The sequence below is a fragment of the Schistocerca gregaria genome, chromosome 4 (assembly GCF_023897955.1).
Source record: "Schistocerca gregaria isolate iqSchGreg1 chromosome 4, iqSchGreg1.2, whole genome shotgun sequence".
Taxonomy (NCBI): domain Eukaryota; kingdom Metazoa; phylum Arthropoda; class Insecta; order Orthoptera; family Acrididae; genus Schistocerca; species Schistocerca gregaria.
This window is the reverse complement of record NC_064923.1, coordinates 37,843,806-37,865,446: the sequence shown is the minus strand read 5'-3', so window position 1 is coordinate 37,865,446 and position 21,641 is coordinate 37,843,806. Positions and strand designations below refer to the sequence as shown.

The window sequence follows — 21,641 nt, the reverse complement described above, 5'->3', positions numbered from 1 at the left end:
TTCCTAATATAGGGCAAGTCAAATAATACAAAATCATGTGAGCATTATATATATGAAGCAAATGCTAATATTCTATACACTATTGGTTGCAAACAGTATTACAACCTGCATTTTACTGGTGTAATTTCAAGTGAATATCTAAAACAGCAGAGTGAATAGAAGTACACATTTTTATCCCAGTACTACAAATAAATAAATAAAGGTACATTTTTCATTATGATTTAAATTAAAATAGAAAATTTTTATTTTCGTACATACGTAAGTTCAAGTTACTTATCAGTGTAGAAAATATGGTAGTACACATTTTAACCGACGGTATAAATAAGTTTCCATTTTATCATTACAATTTATGTTAAGAATTCACAATTTTGTCTTCATGCTGATATAGTAAAGATTCTCTTTTAACAGCTGTTTTTTAATCTATGAGTATTCCTGTATTTTTGCTTGTATTTTTGCCTTATTACTCTAGGAATTCGTTCATTTTATAAAAAGAACGTTTTTAGTTTCCCTTTGAATGTGTGGAAGTTATTGCTGGACACAAACTTCATCAGTGAGTATACTTAAATTAATTTGCAACAGTAAATATCCTGGTAATCTTAAAGAGACCTCTGTGGGATATTCTGTTAGAGACCCCACAATTAACCTCAAAGCTCGTTTGGGTAGTCTGAAGACTACTTCAACTCCTGAAGCATTTTCCCAGAAGATAATGTCATAGGGGAGTACAGAATCCACAGCAGGCTGATTTCATTTGATCTGTCTTTGAGGGAAGCAGGTTACAAGATGTTTGAGAAATAAGACCAGGAATGAGTTGAATTTCTCGTTCATTATGTCTGCCTGGCGCACTTCTTCCCATTGTTCGTGGTGTAAACTGTTTCTAAACAAGCTAGTAGATTACATATTTATTATTCTAATACGTTTAACCTTGGTATGACCACTTACTGTTTTTCTATTGGAGAATTTTAAGGTTCATAATTGATCATCGTGATCAGAGAGGCCATTTAACATGGCTTGTGTTTTTAGGTCACTGTAAATTGTGGAGTTCTTAATCCCCAGTTAAGCTCGCTAACATGCCAGAAATCGACGGTTAAGTTATCCTGCGTTAGTTCTCCAGTTAGGTGTTATTCCAGATTCTCACAACGCATTTCTCGCGCTATTCCGAGATTGGAGCTTAACTGGCTGCCATGTAGAGATTGTACAACTGGCCGTAAGTAAACTAATAAGTCTTTAGAGATATTAAAATAGGCTGAATCACTGACTGATGAGAGGTTCTACTCAATAGTATTAAGTTTGGTTACAAAACTAAGTACTAGTACAGGGAATGCTAAATTTACAACAGTTCTGGCCCTGACCAACTTTAGGAATTAGAACAGATTATAGCTGTTGAAATAAGAAGTTATTTCCCAATGTACTCACAGGAAATGTAAACGGTTGACTTTTGTATACAGGAAGAGATGCAGCCCAGTTGGTATTCAAACTTAGATTCATTCAATCGAAGATGTTTTATGGATTAGATTTCTTCCCCTGCCGATTAGTCTGCGATCAGTGTGTTTCAGGCTCCCGAAAGATTTCAACGAGAAATTCATTTTCGCACTCAATATTTGTACGACCGTCTTCATTTAATTAATGTTTCTGTAAGATCTAGGAGTAAAAGATGTAGAACAATATTTATGCCCGCACGAATTATTTCGGTTGATGCCATCTAGAAAACGATGCCAGTAGCAATACTGATTGCACACATGGAAACTGGCTTCTGATGTCATAGCATGTGCAAGTTTTCGTTGCCAGTGGTGGCCCAGTTTCACAGTATGGCGACAAATCATGTCTTTTTTATATGTTGGCTCCACTGTCGGAACCTGACAGCAATATTATTGTTTACATAGTAGTGAGTGTTAACGTGTTTAGAGGTACGTTTGGATTCATGTCGTTCATGTAGATCGTTAATTTCCCGCAAAATGTAAATCAGAGCATACGATGAGATATATCTTATCGTTGACGTTGTTTGTAAGTAAACCGTTGTTCTCATATTTTTTTCAAGCGGTTACAGATAAGAATCAGACTCATCTTGGAGACTGCTCTGAACTGTACATAATCAAGAATACAGAATGTTCACGCTACTGAGCAGGAGATCACTGAAATGTTTTCAACTTACCGCATTGAACAGTAGAACATTTACTGAATCATTTTCCAAATCAAGAGGAAATGTTTATGCTGTAGAAAATCTTACGCAACGTGGGCTTCTGAAGGTGCAAGGAGTTGATGTTCACAATTTTTTGCAAGGACTAATAACAAATGATATCCGTCATTTAGAAAGTATGAATTCTATTTACACGTTGTTTCTGAACGTAAAAGGACGTGTTATGTGTGATACAATAATTTATAAAACTAGAGAAGAAAATGTTCTTTTGATTGAATGTGATTCGTCTTACATTCATTTACTTCAAAAACATCTTAAGTTATACAGAGTACGCAGGAAAATCGACATAGATGTTGCTGACGATAAATTGAAAGTATGGGTTTTTTATAGACCGATTGATGAATTAGATTTCTCACAAGGGAAAGTTTCGTATGCCAAGGATATCGTATCACCTGAAACTCTTGGATTTTACAGTCATCGTGATGATGTGATCATATGTCGCGATCCAAGAGTAGCGGCACTGGGATGTCGTGTTGTTGCCCCCGTATACGAAATTGTTCGTGATACTTTTGCAAGAGAATTAGGTGGTAGTTCATTATATGATGGATTCTTGAATTACAGAGTTCACAGATACGTTTTAGGAATAGGAGAAGGCATATGTGACCTACCACCAGGAGTGTCTTTCCCTTTGGAAGCAAATAGTGATTATCTGCATGGTGTAAGCTTTCACAAAGGTTGCTATATAGGACAGGAACTTACAGCACGAACACACCATACTGGTGTTGTTAGGAAACGCTTGATGCCAGTGTTTTTTAGGTCCAAACCAGAAATAGAAATACCATCTGATGCACCTATACAGCTACTAGACTCTTCCAAAAAATCTATTGGTAAATTGAGGGCCGTGGAAGGTAAAGTTGGCCTGGGGCTGCTGAGAGTAACAGAAGCCATAGCAGCAAAAAATATTACTGTGATGGGCGTTATAGGAGAGACTTGCAAACCACAGTGGTGGCCACAGGAAGCTCCGAAGGATCGCCTTGCTGTGAGCCGGGAAGCATGAGTGAGTTTTGAAAAATGTTGTTGTATGTATATTTTGTTATATAGTTGATTTTTCGTGTTTGCTCTATTGTAACCTTCATGTTATAAAGTTTGCTGAAAACTGCTCGTTTGGAAGTAAGACATCTGTTTTATCATCTTAATGAGAAGTTGTTCTCCCCTCATTTTTCTAATATTGCAATAAGTACTGTGAAAACTGCCAGAGAATAAAGTTTATATACTTACTGCAAGAATTGAGGCCTATTTAGAGGGTTGTTAATGGTTCAAACAACAATTTTCAGTCATCATGCCATTGTGGATTGACACACATTGCAAAACATTGATGAGTATTTGCATCTGAAACTGGCAATAGCTCAAAACCGGCTAGTTGTGGGTGTTCCAGTAAATCAAACAGCCTAATGCCAAACATAATTTTCCACAAAAATCAGCTTGATTGCTGAAAATACCAACTTTTCTATCAGAAATTGTGTAATATACGAACAGATTCCTAGATTTTAGTGATTTAACGACCTTTGTAATCACCTTAATGGTTGTGTTGTTGGATACACAGTGTCTATTGAGTAATTTCATGTGTCTGCATTTAATTTTAATTTCTGTGGTTACTGCCACTTTTTAGAAGAATTACATATTTAAATGTTTCATAATTTCTGTCACAGTTTGTAAATGTATCTTATTTACCAACACTCAAATTTATTTTTAATTTGCTCTTATATTGTTTAATACTTAGTGCATAGCGTATAACTTATACTTTCTTTAATAACAGGCTATTCTAGCAATATGTAGTTTCAACTCTCAGTTACAATCTAGCCTCTAAATTATCATTCTCTCATTATGACAAAAAATATAGTTCCAGATGTTCCATTTTCTCATCCTGTTCCTGCCCATTTTTTTCTCAACTCTCTTAAGAAAGAGCATGATTCGGAGTGACGTGGGAATGTCAATGTCTCTGGATGGTTATTCTTGCAGGACTGGTTGTTTTGTACTTTTGGCTGTCCCCTTGTAACAGGCTTCAAAGTCCCTACTGAACACTTTCAGCTCTGGGGAAGCAACATACGTCCAAACTATAAAGCAAAGCAAACATAAAACATCTCAAATATATTCTCACTCTTCTCCCACCTGGAACGTTTCACATTGTCGTCAGTGCAACCTCATTCAATACCGTAACACAAATGGCCTCTTAGCCACCTGACTGCCTCCCAAACTTCATGTTTACCCAAAACTGCTTCACATCTGATGATCAGAATTACAAACATATAAGAGGTTTAGCTGCAGGAACCAGGATGGCCTCAACTTGCTCATGGATTTTGTGGAAGAGAGATTCATCAGTACCCAGAGGTTGAGCCCTCTGGTTCAGTGTAGATTTATTGTTGAAATCATTTTGTGTTGGGAACTCTGGTCAAGAAACCCTTTGCTTTGTGCAGTAATTCAGTTCCTTTTCACAATTGAAATTCAACTTGTCCTTTTCCAAACACAAAGTGTCCTTCCTTAGCACTGACTGCAGAAAGCTAAAACATTCTTCATAAGGGTAATGCATATTACACAAGCAAAGATTACTTAGATGATTCAGAGTAGTGGTTCATCTTGTCACATTAAAATAAATGATCAAAGAAAATCATGTGCAAAGATGTATAGAACATGATAATAATATCTTGTCATTTCTCTTCTTCTTCTTCTTCTTGTATTATGGCCTCTGTAGGGCCATGGGTAGCCCCTTTGTGGACTGAATTTTCCTTTTCTTCTCCCAGAACCTCTTCATTCTTTCTCTTCTTCTCTTCCACTCTTCTTGCGAGATCTTCAGTGTCCTTTTCTCCTGTCGGCTCCACTGGTGACACTAATCTTTTCCTGTATTCTTCTCTGTTGTTGATCTCTGGCATATTGGTCAGTGTATATTTGCTCCTCCAATTTTCCTTTCCTTTGACCTTGATCCCCAATTCCAACCAGTCCTTCCGAAGTTCAACAAACCACTTGGTTCCTTTCTTTCCCCCTTGTCCTCCCTGTTGTTTCCCACACTCTCTTCGTCATTCTCCTGTTGTTTCCCACACTCTCTTCATCATTCTGTCCATATTCATTCTAACTACATGTCCAGCAAACCTTGCCCTTTTGAGTGTGATTTACCCAGATATTGTTCTCATGTTCCTGTACAACTCTTCCCTAGGCCTTTGCATCCACCTCTTTTGGGACCTAGTATTTTTCTCTCTTCCTTCTCTAGTTGTTCTGCCCATTTCTTCCTAGCTCATCATCTCAGCAGCATATAATACTGCATTCCTCACTGTTGCCTTTCAGTGGCTTATCTTTGCCTCTGTGGATATATTCTTTTTATTGTATATCTCTCTCGTCATTCAGGAGGCTGAACCCATCTTCTTTATCCTCTCTGTTATTCCCTCCTTGATCCTATTCCTTCCTTTTATAAATATCTTGTCGTTTGCTTACATGGGGGGGGGGGGGGGGGGGAGGGTTGTCTTCAGTGTGATTACACTATTTATCCACTAACAGTCAGAAGAAAAACTGGAATTTCTACTGAGCTAAACATGTCATTCATCATGAGGTGATGCTAACTCTGTTTTGGGCAGATCAAGAGGGGTACATGAAGACATGCACAGGGCATACTTAAATATTTATGGGCCTGAGTCTGTTTTCTGAACAGACTACAGTTAGTGCAAGGAGCATACCAACATGCTTGTGCTCCAGGAGTCATCAAAGCTTGGTTTTGGTGTGTGCACTGATGAAGTGAAAACATATATTTTATTATATAAGTTATTTGGAGCAGATTGTGTGTAAATTAAAGAACATTTAGGGACAAACCAACTGAGGCAGTGCAGTTGTTAAGGTGGAGTTTACTCTCTACAGCCCTCCTGATTTAGGTTTCCCATATTTTCCCTAAATCATTTCATTTAAATGTCTGGCTGGTTCCTTCACAGAGGCATTGGCCAATCACCTGTCCTCTCCTCATAAATGCGTACCTATATATTCTGGGTGTATGCATATTTTGAGCAATTTATTTTCATTGTAGAATGATGAGAAATAATATGTCTAAGTGAGATTATCCTTGATGGATAAATAAATGAAACTGAACCTCATTGGTACTTACCACTGAACTTCAGTCAGTGTAGAACTAGACAATAAGTAACACTTCCTCAAAATTGCCTGTTACCTTCCCTTCAACATCAAATACTCCCTGTACTACAACCTAGGCATTCGTGATGAATGCATTTACTCCAATGCCAAGACCCTTAATACCTATACCAGCTATCTCTTCCAGGTGTTCGTCTTGAGCAACTGTTTCATAGACCTTGTGTTCTCTGACTTTCTCTCTCCAACAAATACAGTTTCAGCTTCTAGAAGCACGCCCCCACCCCCATTCCTTTTTCACCCAGTACCACACAGACCCCAGATGCCTCAATATACTGACCTGCGGAAGCTGTGAGTTTCTCACATGTAACCTGGAAAATAATAAATTATATCTTTCCAGTACCATCCACTTCCACCTTCATAACATTCTTGTCGAACCGTATGACATTACTATCCCTGCAATCATTTATGCTGTAAAACCTTCTTCCTGCACTCAACCACTCCAATCCCACTGTCATGAAAGACTGAACAACATGTGATGCCTCACACACTGCTTTAACATGTATTCACTGCATAGCTATTGATATAGGAGTGACCATCAGTAAGCTGATTTGAGTGTGCAAAACAATAAATAGTCACAAAAGAGCTGTAAGCCTTAGAGTAGGCTCCTCCAATGCTGCCTCTTGCGGACAGATGCCTGTAGGCACCCATCAGCTCAGCCTCATACAGGCACAGGTAATGTAGACTACCTGCAAGGTATCTGTTGCATGCTTTCTGCACTTGCGTAAGCTACTTCACCGTCCCTGCCCTTGAGTGTTCAACAAGGGCAGTAAGATTATGTACGAGATCAAGTTTCTGAGATTAGTATGTTGTTACTGATGAAGACAATGGAGGTTGTCATCGAAGGTTGAGGCTTTACTCATATTTGACCTGATGTGGATCAGGTGATTCTGTATTGATACAGGATGTTGGTATTGTCCCATGGCATAATTATGTTTTGGTGTACATTGTCATATTTGCAAAAACAGTGAGAAAACAGATGCTAAATTTTTACAGATTTGTTTTTCCTACACATCTGCATTAGCTAACATTTTTCTACACTTAGAGGTAGCAGCCAATTATCACACCAGCTAGAAACTTGGTTTAAGTTATCTTGTATCCACCTACAGTCACTCAATGATGACATCTTCCTGTTCACCATGACACTATCAGCAAACAACCACAGAATGCTACTTATGATGTCTGCCATATCGTTTATGTATATAGAAAATAAAGAGTGGTCCTACCCTCCTCCTGTGGTGCACTTACGGCATTGCTGTCGCCTTTGATGAACACTCGCCATCGAAGACACCATGTTGGCTTCTGTTACTTAAGAAGTCTTCTAGCCACTCACACATCTGGGAGGCTATTCCGTATACTCATACCTTCGTTAGCAGTTCACGGTGGGGTACCTTGTCAAATGCTTTTCAGAAATGTAAAAATATGGGATCTGCATGCTGTCTTTCATCCATAGCTCACAGCATATCAAGAGAAAAGAGCAAGCTGAGTTTCGCATAAGTGATGTTTCCTAAAACCGTGATGATTCGTGGACAGAAGCTTTTCCATCTCTTGGAAATTTTTATAATCGAACAGGGAATATGTTGACAAATTTTGCAGCAAACCAATGTTAAGGCTATTGGTCTGTTCTTGTATCCTTTTTATATACAGGAGTCAGCAGCGCTTTTTTTCCAGTTGCTTGGAACCTTGTCATGGATGAGAGATTCATGATAAATGCAAGATAAATAAGGGTCGAATGCTGTGGATTACTCTTTGTAAAACCGAATTTGGATTGTGTCTGTACCTGGTGACTGACATGTTTTCAACTCTTTCATTTTCTGTTAATTTCTTGTAATAAGTTTCCACAGCATCTATAAATTTTTAAAATGAAGTCATCTTGCTTGCAGATGTCAGTGTTTAATTTTACAGTTGCAATTTTGGCATTAAGTCATTTTCAGAACTAAGATATTGATGTGCATAAGTTTATATTACACAGAGATAACAATGCAATATGCAAATGAAAGAACAACTTTGTCCGGGGTGCGTATTTGCATGTCCTCCATGCAGGAGTCTGAGGCACGGTCAGATGATTGTGTGTCTGTATGATTGCCCAGTGTGAACGATTCCTTAAACTTGAATTTTATGACTTCCACTTTCCTTTTGCTGTCTTCCACTGCCCCATTAGACTTGTCAGCAAGTGACTGAATTAGACCCACTTAGTGATTTTATGTAGGACCAGAATTGTCTCATGTTCTTGGCAATATATTTTGCTAAGTTATGACAATGATAGTAGTTGTACACTTCACACATTAATCTTTTTACAACTGCATGACTCTCTGCTATTGCCTGTTGTCACTAGCATGTTCTCTTTTGAACCAATAGTGCAATGGGTTTGCTTCCTTAGTATTTACTGAATTTCGCTTAAAACCACAGTGGGTCTTTTCTGTCCTTAATCCACTTATTTGACACATATTTCTCCAGAGCACGATTTACAATCCATGTAAGCTTTGTCTGTAATTCATGCATGGCCATCATACTTTAACTAAATATCAATTCATTGTCTGAGAGTGGGATGCTAACAACTGCTTATCTGCTCCTTCTAGCAGAAGTGCTTAACTGCTTCTGTGCTAGCTACAGTTAGTCTCATCTTAAACTGCCTCTGTGCTACCTATAATTAGTCTCATCTTACCTTCATGATCCTTACAGTAGTGATATGTCAGGGGCATCGATAACCACGCAGTTGAATGCCCCACAAACCAAATAGCATCACCATTATTATCAGTGATATGTCTGGAGCTGAAGAATAGCTCTTCAATCCTCACTTAATATTAATTCTTCAAATTTTGTAAGTAGGCTTTTGAGGGATAATTGACATCTTATCTTCAAGCTCGTGCCGATTCAGGTTTTTCCATGTTTCCAAGACATTCTTCAATGAGTCGGACAAGCTTGTGACCATTCTTGCCACTCTTCTTTGAATCTGTTCAGTAACCTCTGTTTGTGCTATTTGCTAAGGGTCCCCCACACTTGTGCAGTATTTTAAGACTAGGTGCAAAAGTGATTTGTAAGCCGTCTCTGTGCAGCCTGCCTGCATTCTCCCAGTGTCCTCTCAATGAACTCAAGTTTGGCACTTGCCTTACCTATGACTGAACCTATGTGGTCATTCCATTTTGTATATATACAAAGCGTTACACAGCTGGGTGTATGAGTTGACTGATCCCTTTTGTATTGTTGTCCTAGGATACTACATTTTAGTGTTTTGTAAAGCACACATTTTCAAATTTGTGATTATTAGGTCACAGCAAAACTGTGAAAAAGTTTGAGATTACTGTTAATGGTTTCTGGCAAGTCATGAATATACAGCACACCTGAAGCAACAAGTTTCATATGATACCCCATATAATCACACTTTTGGTAATAAATGTTGCTGTGGTACCATAGCAAACACTTTTCAGAAGTCTAAAAGTATTGCATTCACCTGACTGACCTGATCAATCACTTTCAGGATGTCATTTGAGAAAAGTGTAAGTTGGTTTTCCCATTATCAGTGTTTTCACAATCCCTGCTGCTTGACATGGAGGAGGTGATTCTGTTAGAGGTTCCTCATTATGTGTGTATTCAAAATGTGTTCCACACTTCAACATCCAGTAGATAGATGTCAATGATGTTGGGTGGTTCTTTTGTAGATCACTTCTGCTACCACTGTTGTAAACAAATATAACTCGTGTTTCCTCCAGTCATTAGGAACAGTTTTCCATCCAGTGAATGTATGATATATTATGGTTAAAATGCATGCTAATTGAGCTGCATATTCTGTATACAATCTGATCAGGGTTACATTGAGCCCTGCAGTCTACTTTAATTTTTGCAATTTGAACTGTACCTCAAAGCTATGAACACTACTTCTTATATCACTCATCTTTGCAGTCCCGCAGGAAGTGAATTGGGGGAGTACTTCTATACCTTCCTTAGTAAAGGAACATTTGAAAATACTGTACAGCATTTCTACTTTTACTTTACTATCTTCAGTTTCAGTTCCTGTGTCACACACGAATGTGAAACCTTTGGTTTCATTGACATCCTTTATGTGTGACCTCAGTATCTTTGGGTTTTGTGAGAGATCTTTTCATAAGATTCTTCCGCAGTAGTCATTGAAGACTTAACATGTTGGTTTCTTGACATCAAAACATGTTTTATTCAACATCTCTCTAATCTAGTATTCATAGCTCTATTATGCAATAGTCATTTCTTGATGAATTCCATTACAGCGACTGTAAACTGCAGAGGATCCCTCCCATCATTAACTGTTCTACTACTTAGGTATCTGTCCAATGCACATTCGTTGAAACTTGAGCCCCAGACATTCTACATGCTCCTGCCAAAAGGTAAATGTTTTGAGTTCCTCTTTGAGACATGACACGTCTGCCTCTTTATCTAGCTTACTCAATAAGTAAATCTTCTTACTTGATTTAGCTGTTCGTTATACACAAGTAATTGTTGTTGCTGCAACAGCCTCATGAGTTAGTGCAGATTGTAATATGTAATGGATTCCAATCATGTCATGGATGGGTTAAGTATGTGCTTGCACTATGCTATCATTTCTGGCAAATGGCTATTCTGTTGTCACTACCTCTGCATGCTTTCTAGAAACGTTTCCAGATCCCTTCAGTTACATGACTTTTCTAGATAATCTTCTGTATTGTTGTGCAGCACCACGTTTCAGAAGCATATATTCTCTTCATGTCTATGCAGATTTTAAATTGTAAGACATTTTTAGGGGCAGATGTGGACTCTGACCACAATCTATTCGTTATGAACTGTAGATTAAAACTGAAGAAACTGCAAAAAGGTGGGAATTTAAGGCGATGGGACCTGGATAAACTGAAAGAACCAGGAGTTGTACAGAATTTCATGGAGTGCATAAGGGAACAATTGACAGGAATGGGGGAAAGAAATACAATAGAAGAAGAATGGGTAGCTTTGAGGAATGAAATAGTGAACGGAGCAGAGGACCAAGTAGGTAAAAAGACAAGGGCTAGTAGAAATCCTTGAGTAACAGAAGAGATACTGAGTTTAATTGATGAAAGGAGAAAATACAAAAATGCAGGCAGGGTGAAGCAGGCAAAAATGAACACAAACGTCTCAAAAGTGAGGTCGACAGGGAGTGCAAAATGGCTACGCAGGGATGGCTAGAGGACAAATGTAAGGATGTAGACACTTATCTCATGAGGGGTAAGATACAGGGTGTTTCAAAAATGACCGTTATATTTGAAACGACAATAAAAACGAAACGAGCAGCGCTAGAAATACACCGTTTGTTGCAATGTGCTTGGGACAACAGTACATTTTCAGGCGGACAAACTTTCGAAATTACAGTAGTTACAATTTTCAACAACAGATGGCACTGCAAGTGATGTGAAAGATATAAAAGACAACGCAGTGTGTGGGTGCGCCATTCTGTACGTCGTCTTTCTGCTGTAAGCGTGTGCAGTTCACAACGTGCAAGTGTGCTGTGGACAACATAGTTTATTCCTTAGAACAGAGGATTTTTCTGGTGTTGGAATTCCACCGCCTAGAACACAGTGTTGTTGCAACAAGACGGAGTTTTCAACGGAGGTTTAATGTAACCAAAGGACCGAAAAGCGATACAATAAAGGATCTGTTTGAAAAATTTCAACAGACTGGGAACGTGACGGATGAACGTGCTGGAAAGGTAGGGCGACCGCGTACGGCAAACACAGAGGGCAACGCGCAGCTAGTGCAGCAGGTGATCCAATAGCGGCCTCGGGTTTCCGTTCGCCATGTTGCAGCTGCGGTCCAAATGATGCCAACGTCCACGTATCGTCTCATGCGCCAGAGTTTACACCTCTATCCATACAAAATTCAAACGCGGCAGCCCCTCAGCGCCGCTACCATTGCTGCACAAGAGACATTCGCTAACGATATAGTGCACAGGATTGATGTCGGCGATATGCATGTGGGCAGCATTTGGTTTACTGATGAAGCTTATTTTTACCTGGACGGCTTCGTCAATAAACAGAACTGGTGCATATGGGGAACCGAAAAGCCCCATGTTGCAGTCCCATCGTCCCTGCATCCTCAAAAAGTACTGGTCTGGGCCGCCATGTCTTCCAAAGGAATCATCGGCCCATTTTTCAGATCCGAAACGATTACTGCATCACGCTATCTGGACATTCTTCGTGAATTTGTGGCGGTACAAACTGCCTTAGACGACACTGCAAACACCTCGTGGTTTATGCAAGATCGTGCCCGGCCATGTCGCACGGCCAACGTCTTTAATTTCCTGAATGAAGATTTCGATGATTGTGTGATTGCTTTGGGCTATCCGAAACATACAGGAGGCGGCGTGGATTGGCCTCCCTATTCGCCAGACATGAACCCCTGTGACTTCTTTCTGTGGGGACACTTGAAAGACCAGGTTTACCGCCAGAATTCAGAAAGAATTGAATAGCTGAAGCAGTACGTCTCATCTGCATGTGAAGCCATTCCGCCAAACACATTGTCAAAGGTTTCGGGTAATTTCATTCAGAGACTACGCCATACTATTGCTATGCATGGTGGATATGTGGAAAATATCGTACTGTAGAGTTTCCCAGACCGCAGCGCCATCTGTTGTTGACAATTGTAACTACTGTAATTTTGAAAGTTTGTCTGCCTGAAAATGTACTGTTGTCCCAAGCATATTGCAACAAACGGTGTATTTCTATCGCTGCTCGTTTAGTTTGTATTGCCGTTTCAAATATACCGGTCATTTTTGAAACACCCTGTAGATACAGCCTACATGAAAATTAGAGAGACCTTCAGAGAAAAGAGAACCACTTGCATGAATATCAAGAGCTAAGGTGGATATCAATTTCTAAGCAAAGAAGGGAAAGCAGGAAGGTTGAAGGAGTAAATAGAGGGTCTATACAGGGGCAATGTTCTTGAAGACAATATTATGGAAATGCAAGAGGATGTAGATGAAATGGAAGATATGATACTGCGTGAAGAGTTTGAAAGAACACAGAAAGACCTAAGTCGAAACAAGGCTCTGGGAGTAGACACCATTCCATTAGAACTACTGACAGCCTTGGGAGAGCCAGTCCTGACAAAACTCTACCATCTGGTGAGGAAGATGTATGAGGCAGGCGAAGTTCCCTCAGACTTCAAGATGAATATAATAATTCCAATCCCAAAGAAAGCAGGTGTTGACAGATGTGAAAATTACCGAACTATCTGTATAATAATTCACAGCTGCAAAATACTAACACCAATTCTTTACAGACGAATGGAAAAACTGTTAGAAGTCGACCTCAGGGAAGATCAATTTGGATTCCGTAGAAATGTTGGAACACGTGAGGCAATACTGAACCTAAGACTAAGGGAAGTGTTAGACTCCAATTTTGTTGGTTTGTTGTGTTTTTTGTGGTAATGATGATTGTGGATGTGGTTGTAGTTTTGTGTTTCATGATTTGGTATCAATAGTTTCTGTTGACCCATATAGCTCAAGGGAAGTGTTCGATTCCAGTGGATATTGTTTTTAGTTGATTTTTGGAAGGTTATGGTCATTTTGTTTTATCTTTTTTGTCGTTTGGTTTAGTGGCTTGTGTTTATTTTTTGTTTGTCCCCACCCAAAAACCCCAATTTCCCTTGCTTGTTCCATTAGTTTCATTATATTTTTAGCAGAATCTGTATGTGATGGTTTTTCGATCTATTTTTGTGTTTGTTGTCATACTTAGACGACATCATAGTCGCGATAGGGGAGTTGTTGTGAATGGTCATTTCCGCCAGATTGGTGACCTCATCATTAGTTATGTGATATACCCATCTAATCTTTAACATTCATCTAAAGCACCACATTTCGAAAGCTTCTATTCTCTTCTTGTCTAAACTACTTATCGTCCATGTTTCACTTCCATACATGGCTACACTCCATACAAATACTTTCAGAAACAACTTCCTGACACTTAAATCAATACTCGATGTTAGCAAATTTCTCTTCTTCAGAAATGCTTTCCTTGCCATTGCCAGTCTACATTTTATACCCTCTGTACTTCTACCAGCATCAATTATTTTGCTCCCCAAATAGCAAAACTCCTTTACTGCTTTAAGTGTCTCATTTCCTAATCCAATCCCCTCAGCATCACCCGACTTAATTCAACTACATTCCATTATCCTCGTTTTGCTTTTGTTGATATTCATCTTATACCCTCCTTCAAGACACTGTCCATTCCGTTCAACTGCTCTCCCAAGTCCTTTACTGTCTCTGACAGAATTACAATGTCATCGGCGAACCTCAAGGTTTTTATTTCTTCTCCATGGATTTTAAGACCTACTCCGAACTTTTCTTTTGTTTCCTTTACTGCTTGTTCAATATACAGATTGAATAGCATCAGGGAGAGGCTACAACCCTGGCTCACTCCCTTCCCAACCACTGCTTCCCTTTCGTATCCCTCTACTCACACTTTCTGTACAAATTGTAAATATCCTTTCTCTCCCTGTATTTTACCCCTTCCACCTTCATAATTTGAAAGAAAGTATTCTAGTCAACATTGTCAAAAGCTTTCTGTAAGTCTACAAATGCTAGAAACGTAGGTTTGCCTTTCCTTAATCTTTCTTCTAAGGTAAGTTGTAGGGTCAGTATTGCCTCACGTGTTCCAACATTTCTACAGAATCCAAACTGATCTTCCCCGAGGTCGACTTCTACCAGCTTTTCCATTCAAAAAATGCGTGTTAGTATTTTGCAGCCGTGACTTATTAAACTAATAGTTAGGTAATTTTCACATCTGTCAACACCTGCTTTCTTTGAGATTGGAATTATTATATTCTTCTTGAAGTCGGAGTGAATTTTGCCTGCCTCATACACCTTGCTCACCAGATGGTAGAGTTTTCTCAGGACTGGCTCTCCCAAGGCTGTCAGTAGTTCTAATGGAATGGTGTCTACTCCCGGGGCCTTGTTTCGACTTAGGTCTTTCAGTGTTCTGTCAAACTCTTCACGCAGTATCATATCTCCCATTTCATCTACATCCTCTTGCATTTCCATAATATTGTCTTCAAGAACATTGCTCCTGTATAGACCCTCTATATACTCCTTCAACCTTTCTGCTTTCCCTTCTTTGCTTAGAACTGGGTTTCATCTGAGCTCTTGATATTCATGCAAGTGGTTCTCTTTTCTCCAAAGGTCTCTTTAATTTTCCTGTAGGCAGTATCTATCTTACCCCTCGTGAGATAAGCCTCTACATCCTTACATTTGTCTTCTTGCTATCCCTCCTTAGCCATTTTGTACTTCCTGTCAATCTCATTTTTGAGACGTTTGTATTCATTTTTGCCAGCTTCACTTCCTGCATTTTTGTACTTTCTCCTTTCATCAATTAAATTCAGTGTCTCTTCTGTTTCCCAAGGATTTCTACTAGTCTTCATCTTTTTACCTACTTGATCCTCTGCTACCTTCACTATTTTGTTCCTCAAAGCTACCCATTCTTCATCTATTGTATTTCTTTCCCCCATTCCTGTCATTTGTTCCCTTGTGCTCTCCATGAAATTCTGTACAACCTCGCTCTTTCAGGTTATCCAGGCCCCATCTCCTTAAATTCCCACCTTTTTGCAGTTTCTTCAGTTTTAATCCACAGTTCATAACGAATAGATTGTGGTCAGAATCCACATCTGCCCCTGGAAATGTCTTACAATTTAAAATCTGGTTCCGAAATCTCTGTCGTACCATTATATAATCTATCTGAAACCTGTCAGTATCTCCAGGGTTCTTCCATGTATACAACCTTCTTTCATGATTCTTGAACCAAGTGTCAACTATGGTTAAGTTATGTTCTCTGCAAAATTCTACCAGGCGGCTTCCTCTTTCATTTCTTAGCCCCAATCCATATTCACCTACTACGTTTACTTCTCTTCCTTTTCCTACTGTCGAATTCCAGTACCCATGACTATTAAATTTTCGTCTCCCTTCACTACCTGAATAATTTCTTTTATCTCATCATACATTTCTTCAATTTCTTCATCATCTGCAGAGCTAGTTGGCATATAAACTTGTACTACTGTAGTAGGCGTGGGCTTCGTGTCTACCTTGGCCACAATAATGTGTTCACTATGCTGTTTGTAGTAGCTTACCCGCACTCCTATTGTTTTATTCATTATTAAACCTAATCCTCCATTACCCCTATTTGATTTTGTATTTATAAGCCTGTATTCACCTGATCAAAAGTCTTGCTCCTCTTGCCACCGAACTTCACTTATTTCCACTATATCTAACTTAAACCTATCCATTTCCCTTTTAAATTTTCTAACCTACCTGCCCGATTAAGGGATCTGACATTCCACACTCCAACCCATAGAACGCCAGTTTTTTTCTCTCCTCATAACGACATACTCTTGAGTAGTCCTTGCCCGGAGATCCGAATGGGGGGCTATTTGACCTCCGGAATATTTTACCCAAGAGGACGCCATCATCTTTTAATCATACAGTAAAGCTGCATGCTATTTTACTAATAACCAGGTAAAAAACAAAATGTCAGTTAGCCACAGCAACAGTGCTGATTTTGTTTTTTGTTTTTCAATAACCTTTTTTTTTTTTTTTTAAAAAAAAGGAGCAATTTTTATTCATAAAGTTTGCATTGTTTTGAAATATTGTAGTGTTAAAGAACATAGGAAAAGTGATCAGTGCTATTTTAGTAACAGTGCCAACAGACACAAGTGTCAAACATGTGGCATAAGAACTGGTACAGCGTCATTGAGACAATAATGTTCCTGTTGCCATGTGTTGTGGCTTAACGTACGCGTGTAGGTGCAGTGTGCAAGAGTTGCTCTTACCATTTCTATATGGTAGTTTTTTTTGCTGTCATCACCAGACATCCATAGAATTGCTTGATGGCATCAACTCTATTCTGGAAATATAAGGGGCATTCAAATGAAACCCGGTCACTCCTGTAAAGTAATGGCAATGATTTTATTAACTCAAAAAAGGACCTATATGCAGTACACATACTCAAAAATAGTCACCAAAACTACTGGCACATTTATCCCATTGCAAGACTGGCTGGTCAATTTTATTCTTGAAGAAGCTAGTAGGCTGCTGCCAGATCCAGGCCTGGACCGAGTCACAGATTTCAACATCCGTTGTGAATCAGTGTCCGTGAATAGCTTGTTTTAGAGGTCCAAACACAGTGAAAGATTGGAACTGTAAGGTGGATATTCTAGCAGTTTCCCACCGAAACTGCTGTGATGTTGTCTTCACTGTATTGGCCATGCGTTGTGTGTGTGTGTGTGTGTGTGGGGGGGGGGGGGCATCATCATGCAAGAGGGTAATGGCATTGGACAGCATGCCTCAGTGTTTCGACTTGATGGCTCATGGAAGCCTCTGAAAAGTGCCTTGATAATGCTGGACATTGATGGTGGTTCCCCGTTCCGGAACTCTACAAGCAGTGGGCCCTTGTGGTCAAAAAAGGAGAACATCATGACCTTACCAGAACTTGTGTGCACAGCCTTTGGTTTCTTTGGAGGTGTTGAAGTTGCTTGTTTCCAATGCTTGCTCTGACGATTGCTTTCCGATTCAAAATGGTGACACCATGCTTCGTCACCTGTGACATTACATGACAGAAAGCCGTATTGGTGACAGAGGGAGTTGGAGGTGCAGATGACTCAAAGACAGTGCCATACAAGTATTGCGCTGTTCGGCGGTCAGTTGGTGGGGAACCCACTGTGCACAGATTTTTCAAAAGTTCAAGTGTTGATGCATTATGGTGTGGACAGTGCCCACGCTAATACCCAGTAACCGATAGATCTCGTCCAAGGTGATTCTGCAGTTGTCCAAGACTAAAGCTTTCACTTTCACAAACATTTCCAGTGTGATGACATGATGAGCCTTTCCAAGACGAGCATCGTCTTCCATTTACTCGTGCCCCTCAAGGAATCATTTGCACCATTCTGCAACACTTGAACAACTCAGACTGTACTCACCGTACACAACTTTCATCCTTCAATACATTTCACAGCCTCCAACTCCCTCTTCCACCAAAAATCGAATCACTTCTCATTGTTCCTGCTTACTCGCCTGTATGTTCGGTAGTGGACGATAACTTGTGTGACCAGTTTCTCTTCGGTGTGAAACCACACTGACACTATGCAACATCAAAGAGCGGGCACGCACGCATCACTCTCTCTACCAATAGACGGCGCCACCATACCTGCAGTTATGTGCTGCCACCTTATGTGTAAGGCAAAGGTAGATGCACTGACCAGATTGCATTTGAATTAACCTCATAATTTTAGGTAGTGACCTAGCAATGAAGTACAATGCTTCATTTGCTTTAAAATATTAAAGATTTGCCTGCTGTGACCATGACATAATAGGAGGGAAATTATTGTAATAGTAACACATTAAAAACTTAACAGTAATTCATTCAATGTGTACAATAAAAATAGAAAGTAGCTGATATGCTGCATGTGTGCACATAATATGCCTTTATCTTGTAGCCCTAGAAAAAAAAAAAAGACACATTAAGATGAGAAAACAGTTTTTCAACCTCAGTTTTCACCCTTTATCACTGTCTGTTTGTAACACCCAAATAGTGGTATGATCCCCAATCACAAAATGATTTTTGAGCAGAGTTTAAGTAAAAAAAAAATTGATTCAATAGGTGAAACTGGTCATTTTTTGGTATGTGACAACTTATTACTTTTTGAAAAAAGCAGTGAACGGTGAATGGAATAAGCTTTTGATTCTTGAAGCTATGTATCTTGAAACAGTGTCAAATTTTTCAGTTTCTTTTTCGATTTCTACGTTTGTTAGAAGAAATAATATGAATAAAAAGCTGAAAACTGGTCATATCAGAAAATGGTTATTTTCAACACTTTTAAATGTCATGTTAAACTGATGTGGAAGAAAGCTGATATAACCAAAACCTGGTTGTTTCAGCAATAACTGCCATCCCTGAACTCCACAATACACCTATAATCAATGCTGGCCTCTTAATAGCAGCTTCAAGTTCAAAAGATTTACTTCTCAGACTATGGATATTACAGCTTAAAATATGAAAACCACTAGATTAGAGACTGGTGACAGTTGTATTTGGTCAACTTGCTGTTTGTGAATTTTCGACCAGAAGGTATCATGGTTTTGTTCATATTCTGGAGTAATTCTTGCGAGTTTCATGTCAGTTTTGACCTTGCCAACTCATTTCATTGTGTCTAATTTGGTCATACACTTGTTTTAAATTTACTATTTGTTTTGTAAATCTGTCTAGATTCATTCCTTTAATGTGCTCATAGAATCTTAGCCATCATTTTCTAATGTCAGTGTGAATATTTGTATATTGTTTGATTTCCTGATTGCTTTTGAATTGGTATGATTTGTCTACAAATTTTGTCATCATCATTTAACAGTTCCAGTTTCTCAGGTACTGGTAATGAGCCTCTTCCACTTCATCCTGTCCAAATACACCTGTTCACGGAGAATGTCATCCACTGACCATCCTATGATCACTAGATTTGCCTTAATCAAGTCCACCCATCGAGTTTGAGGTCTTCCTTGAGGTGTTTCCTTATCCACTTGTCTTTCCAAATTTATTTTGGCTGTTCTAGTTGGCTCCATTCTCATCACATGCCCATACCATCGAAGTTTAGATGTTCCAATTCAATCTAATCGGAATGTCTTTACTCTGGCTTCTTTCCTCATCTCTTCATTCCTTAACTTGTCCATCTTGGTCTTCTGGATGGTGGATCTAAGAAATTTCATGTCTGATGCTTGCAGGCTTGATGATTCTCTTGTTTGTGAGGGTACATGTTTCGACACAATAGGTCAATATTGGTATGAAATAGCTATTAAACATCAACAGTTTGGCTGGTTTTGGAATCAAGTCATCCCATAAAAGTGATCTTACTTGTTGGCAGAATTCAGATACTTTTTGCACTCTGTTGGTGATTTCATTTCTGACCAAATTATCAGTAGAGATTACACTTCCAGGAGAACTGTCCACACACTCTAGGTGATGGTCTCCTAGTTTTACACTCGCTAGTTGTACATCTATGTTGACTGCCATCACTACTGCCTTGGTCTTGCTGATGTTGAGGTTATATTTCTGGAACTGAGATTTCCATTCATCGAGTCTGATCTATTCTTCCTCTTCAGTTTCACCCCATAACATGATGTCATCAGCAAAGGCAAATGCATTCAGTTCACCTGACTCCTCCTTGATGTTCTTCATTATAGTATTCGTAAGAGTGTTGAATAGTAGTGGGGACAGTGCACTTCCTTGCTGAACTCCACTCTTGGTCTCAAACCATGATGATCGTCTTTTCACAATTTGTACACAGGTAGTACAATCGTTGTACAACATCTGAATTTTTCTTATTAGTCCTTCAGACACATTCTTTTTACTCAGGTATTCCCAGATCTTCTCTCTTATAACATTACCATAGGCTTTTTCTATATCCAGGAATACAATGACCAGGTTCTTTGCCTTTCTCCCAATACTTTTCCATCAACATGTTGGTGCTAAAAATTAGATCTATTGTTGCTCTGTTACTTCTGAAACCATATTGTCCCTCCTCCAGCTGTGGTTCTACGATAGTCCTCAGTCTGTTTTCTATTATCTTCTCAAGTATTTTCAGTCCATGGGACAATATGGCTATTCCTCTATAGTTGGTGGGTTTCCGTCTGCTACCTTTCTTAAACAGGGGAATTGTTACACCCTTGCTTCAATTCGCAGGTATTTTGTTATGTACCCTTATGGTATTGAGTACTTGGTGCAGCCACTGTATGCCTTGAATACCTGCTAGCTTAATCATGTCTGCGTTCACTTCATCTGCACCTGAAGATTTTTCTTTAAGCATAGATTTTAAGACTGCCTCTGTTTCTAATCATGTGATGGGAGTTTCTGCATTGTAAGTGTGGATTTCCAGTTCTGTATTTGGTTCTTCAATTGATCTTTTCGACTCTGTAAGTGCAGAACAGGGAAGCAGTGATCGTAAGGCCGTTGCAGCATCCCTGAATATGGAAGTAAGTAGGAATATATATATATAAAAAAAGGGAGTAAGGTTTATCTGTTTAGCAAGAGTAATAGGAGGCAGATTTCAGACTACGTACCAGATCAAAACGAAAATTACTGCTCTGACATTGAGAATGTTGAGTGTTTATGGAAAAAGTTCAAGGTAATCGTAATATGTGTTTTAGACAGGTACATGCCGAGTAAAACTGTGAGGGACAGGAAAAACCCACCGTGGTTCAACAACAAAGTTAGGAAACTGCTGCGAAAGCAAAGAGGGCTTCACTGCAAATTTAAATGAAGCCAAAACCTCTCAGACAAACAGAAGCTAAAAAATGTAAAAGTTAGTGTAAGGAGGG

The 21,641-nt window shown here is 39.1% G+C and overlaps 1 protein-coding gene across 8 annotated transcripts in view; it reads left to right on the top strand.

The window, feature by feature from the left end:
* The first annotated feature begins 1,415 nt into the window (after positions 1 to 1,415).
* Positions 1,416 to 21,641, top strand: part of LOC126267302 (putative transferase CAF17 homolog, mitochondrial) — a 64,744-nt gene continuing 44,518 nt past the window's right edge. For 3 of the 8 annotated variants that reach the window (XR_007548982.1, XR_007548980.1, XM_049972377.1), the window contains exons 1-2: positions 1,813 to 1,904; positions 2,036 to 3,191. Coding sequence is in view for 2 of the 8 variants with exons in the window: in XM_049972377.1 (XP_049828334.1) it covers positions 2,103 to 3,191 (1,089 nt within the window). In the remaining 6 variants the exon portion in view is untranslated. Of the gene's footprint in view, positions 3,192 to 21,641 lie in introns of all 8 variants that reach the window. The other 5 variants (XR_007548983.1, XR_007548985.1, XR_007548984.1 and 2 more) reach the window with 5 other exon arrangements.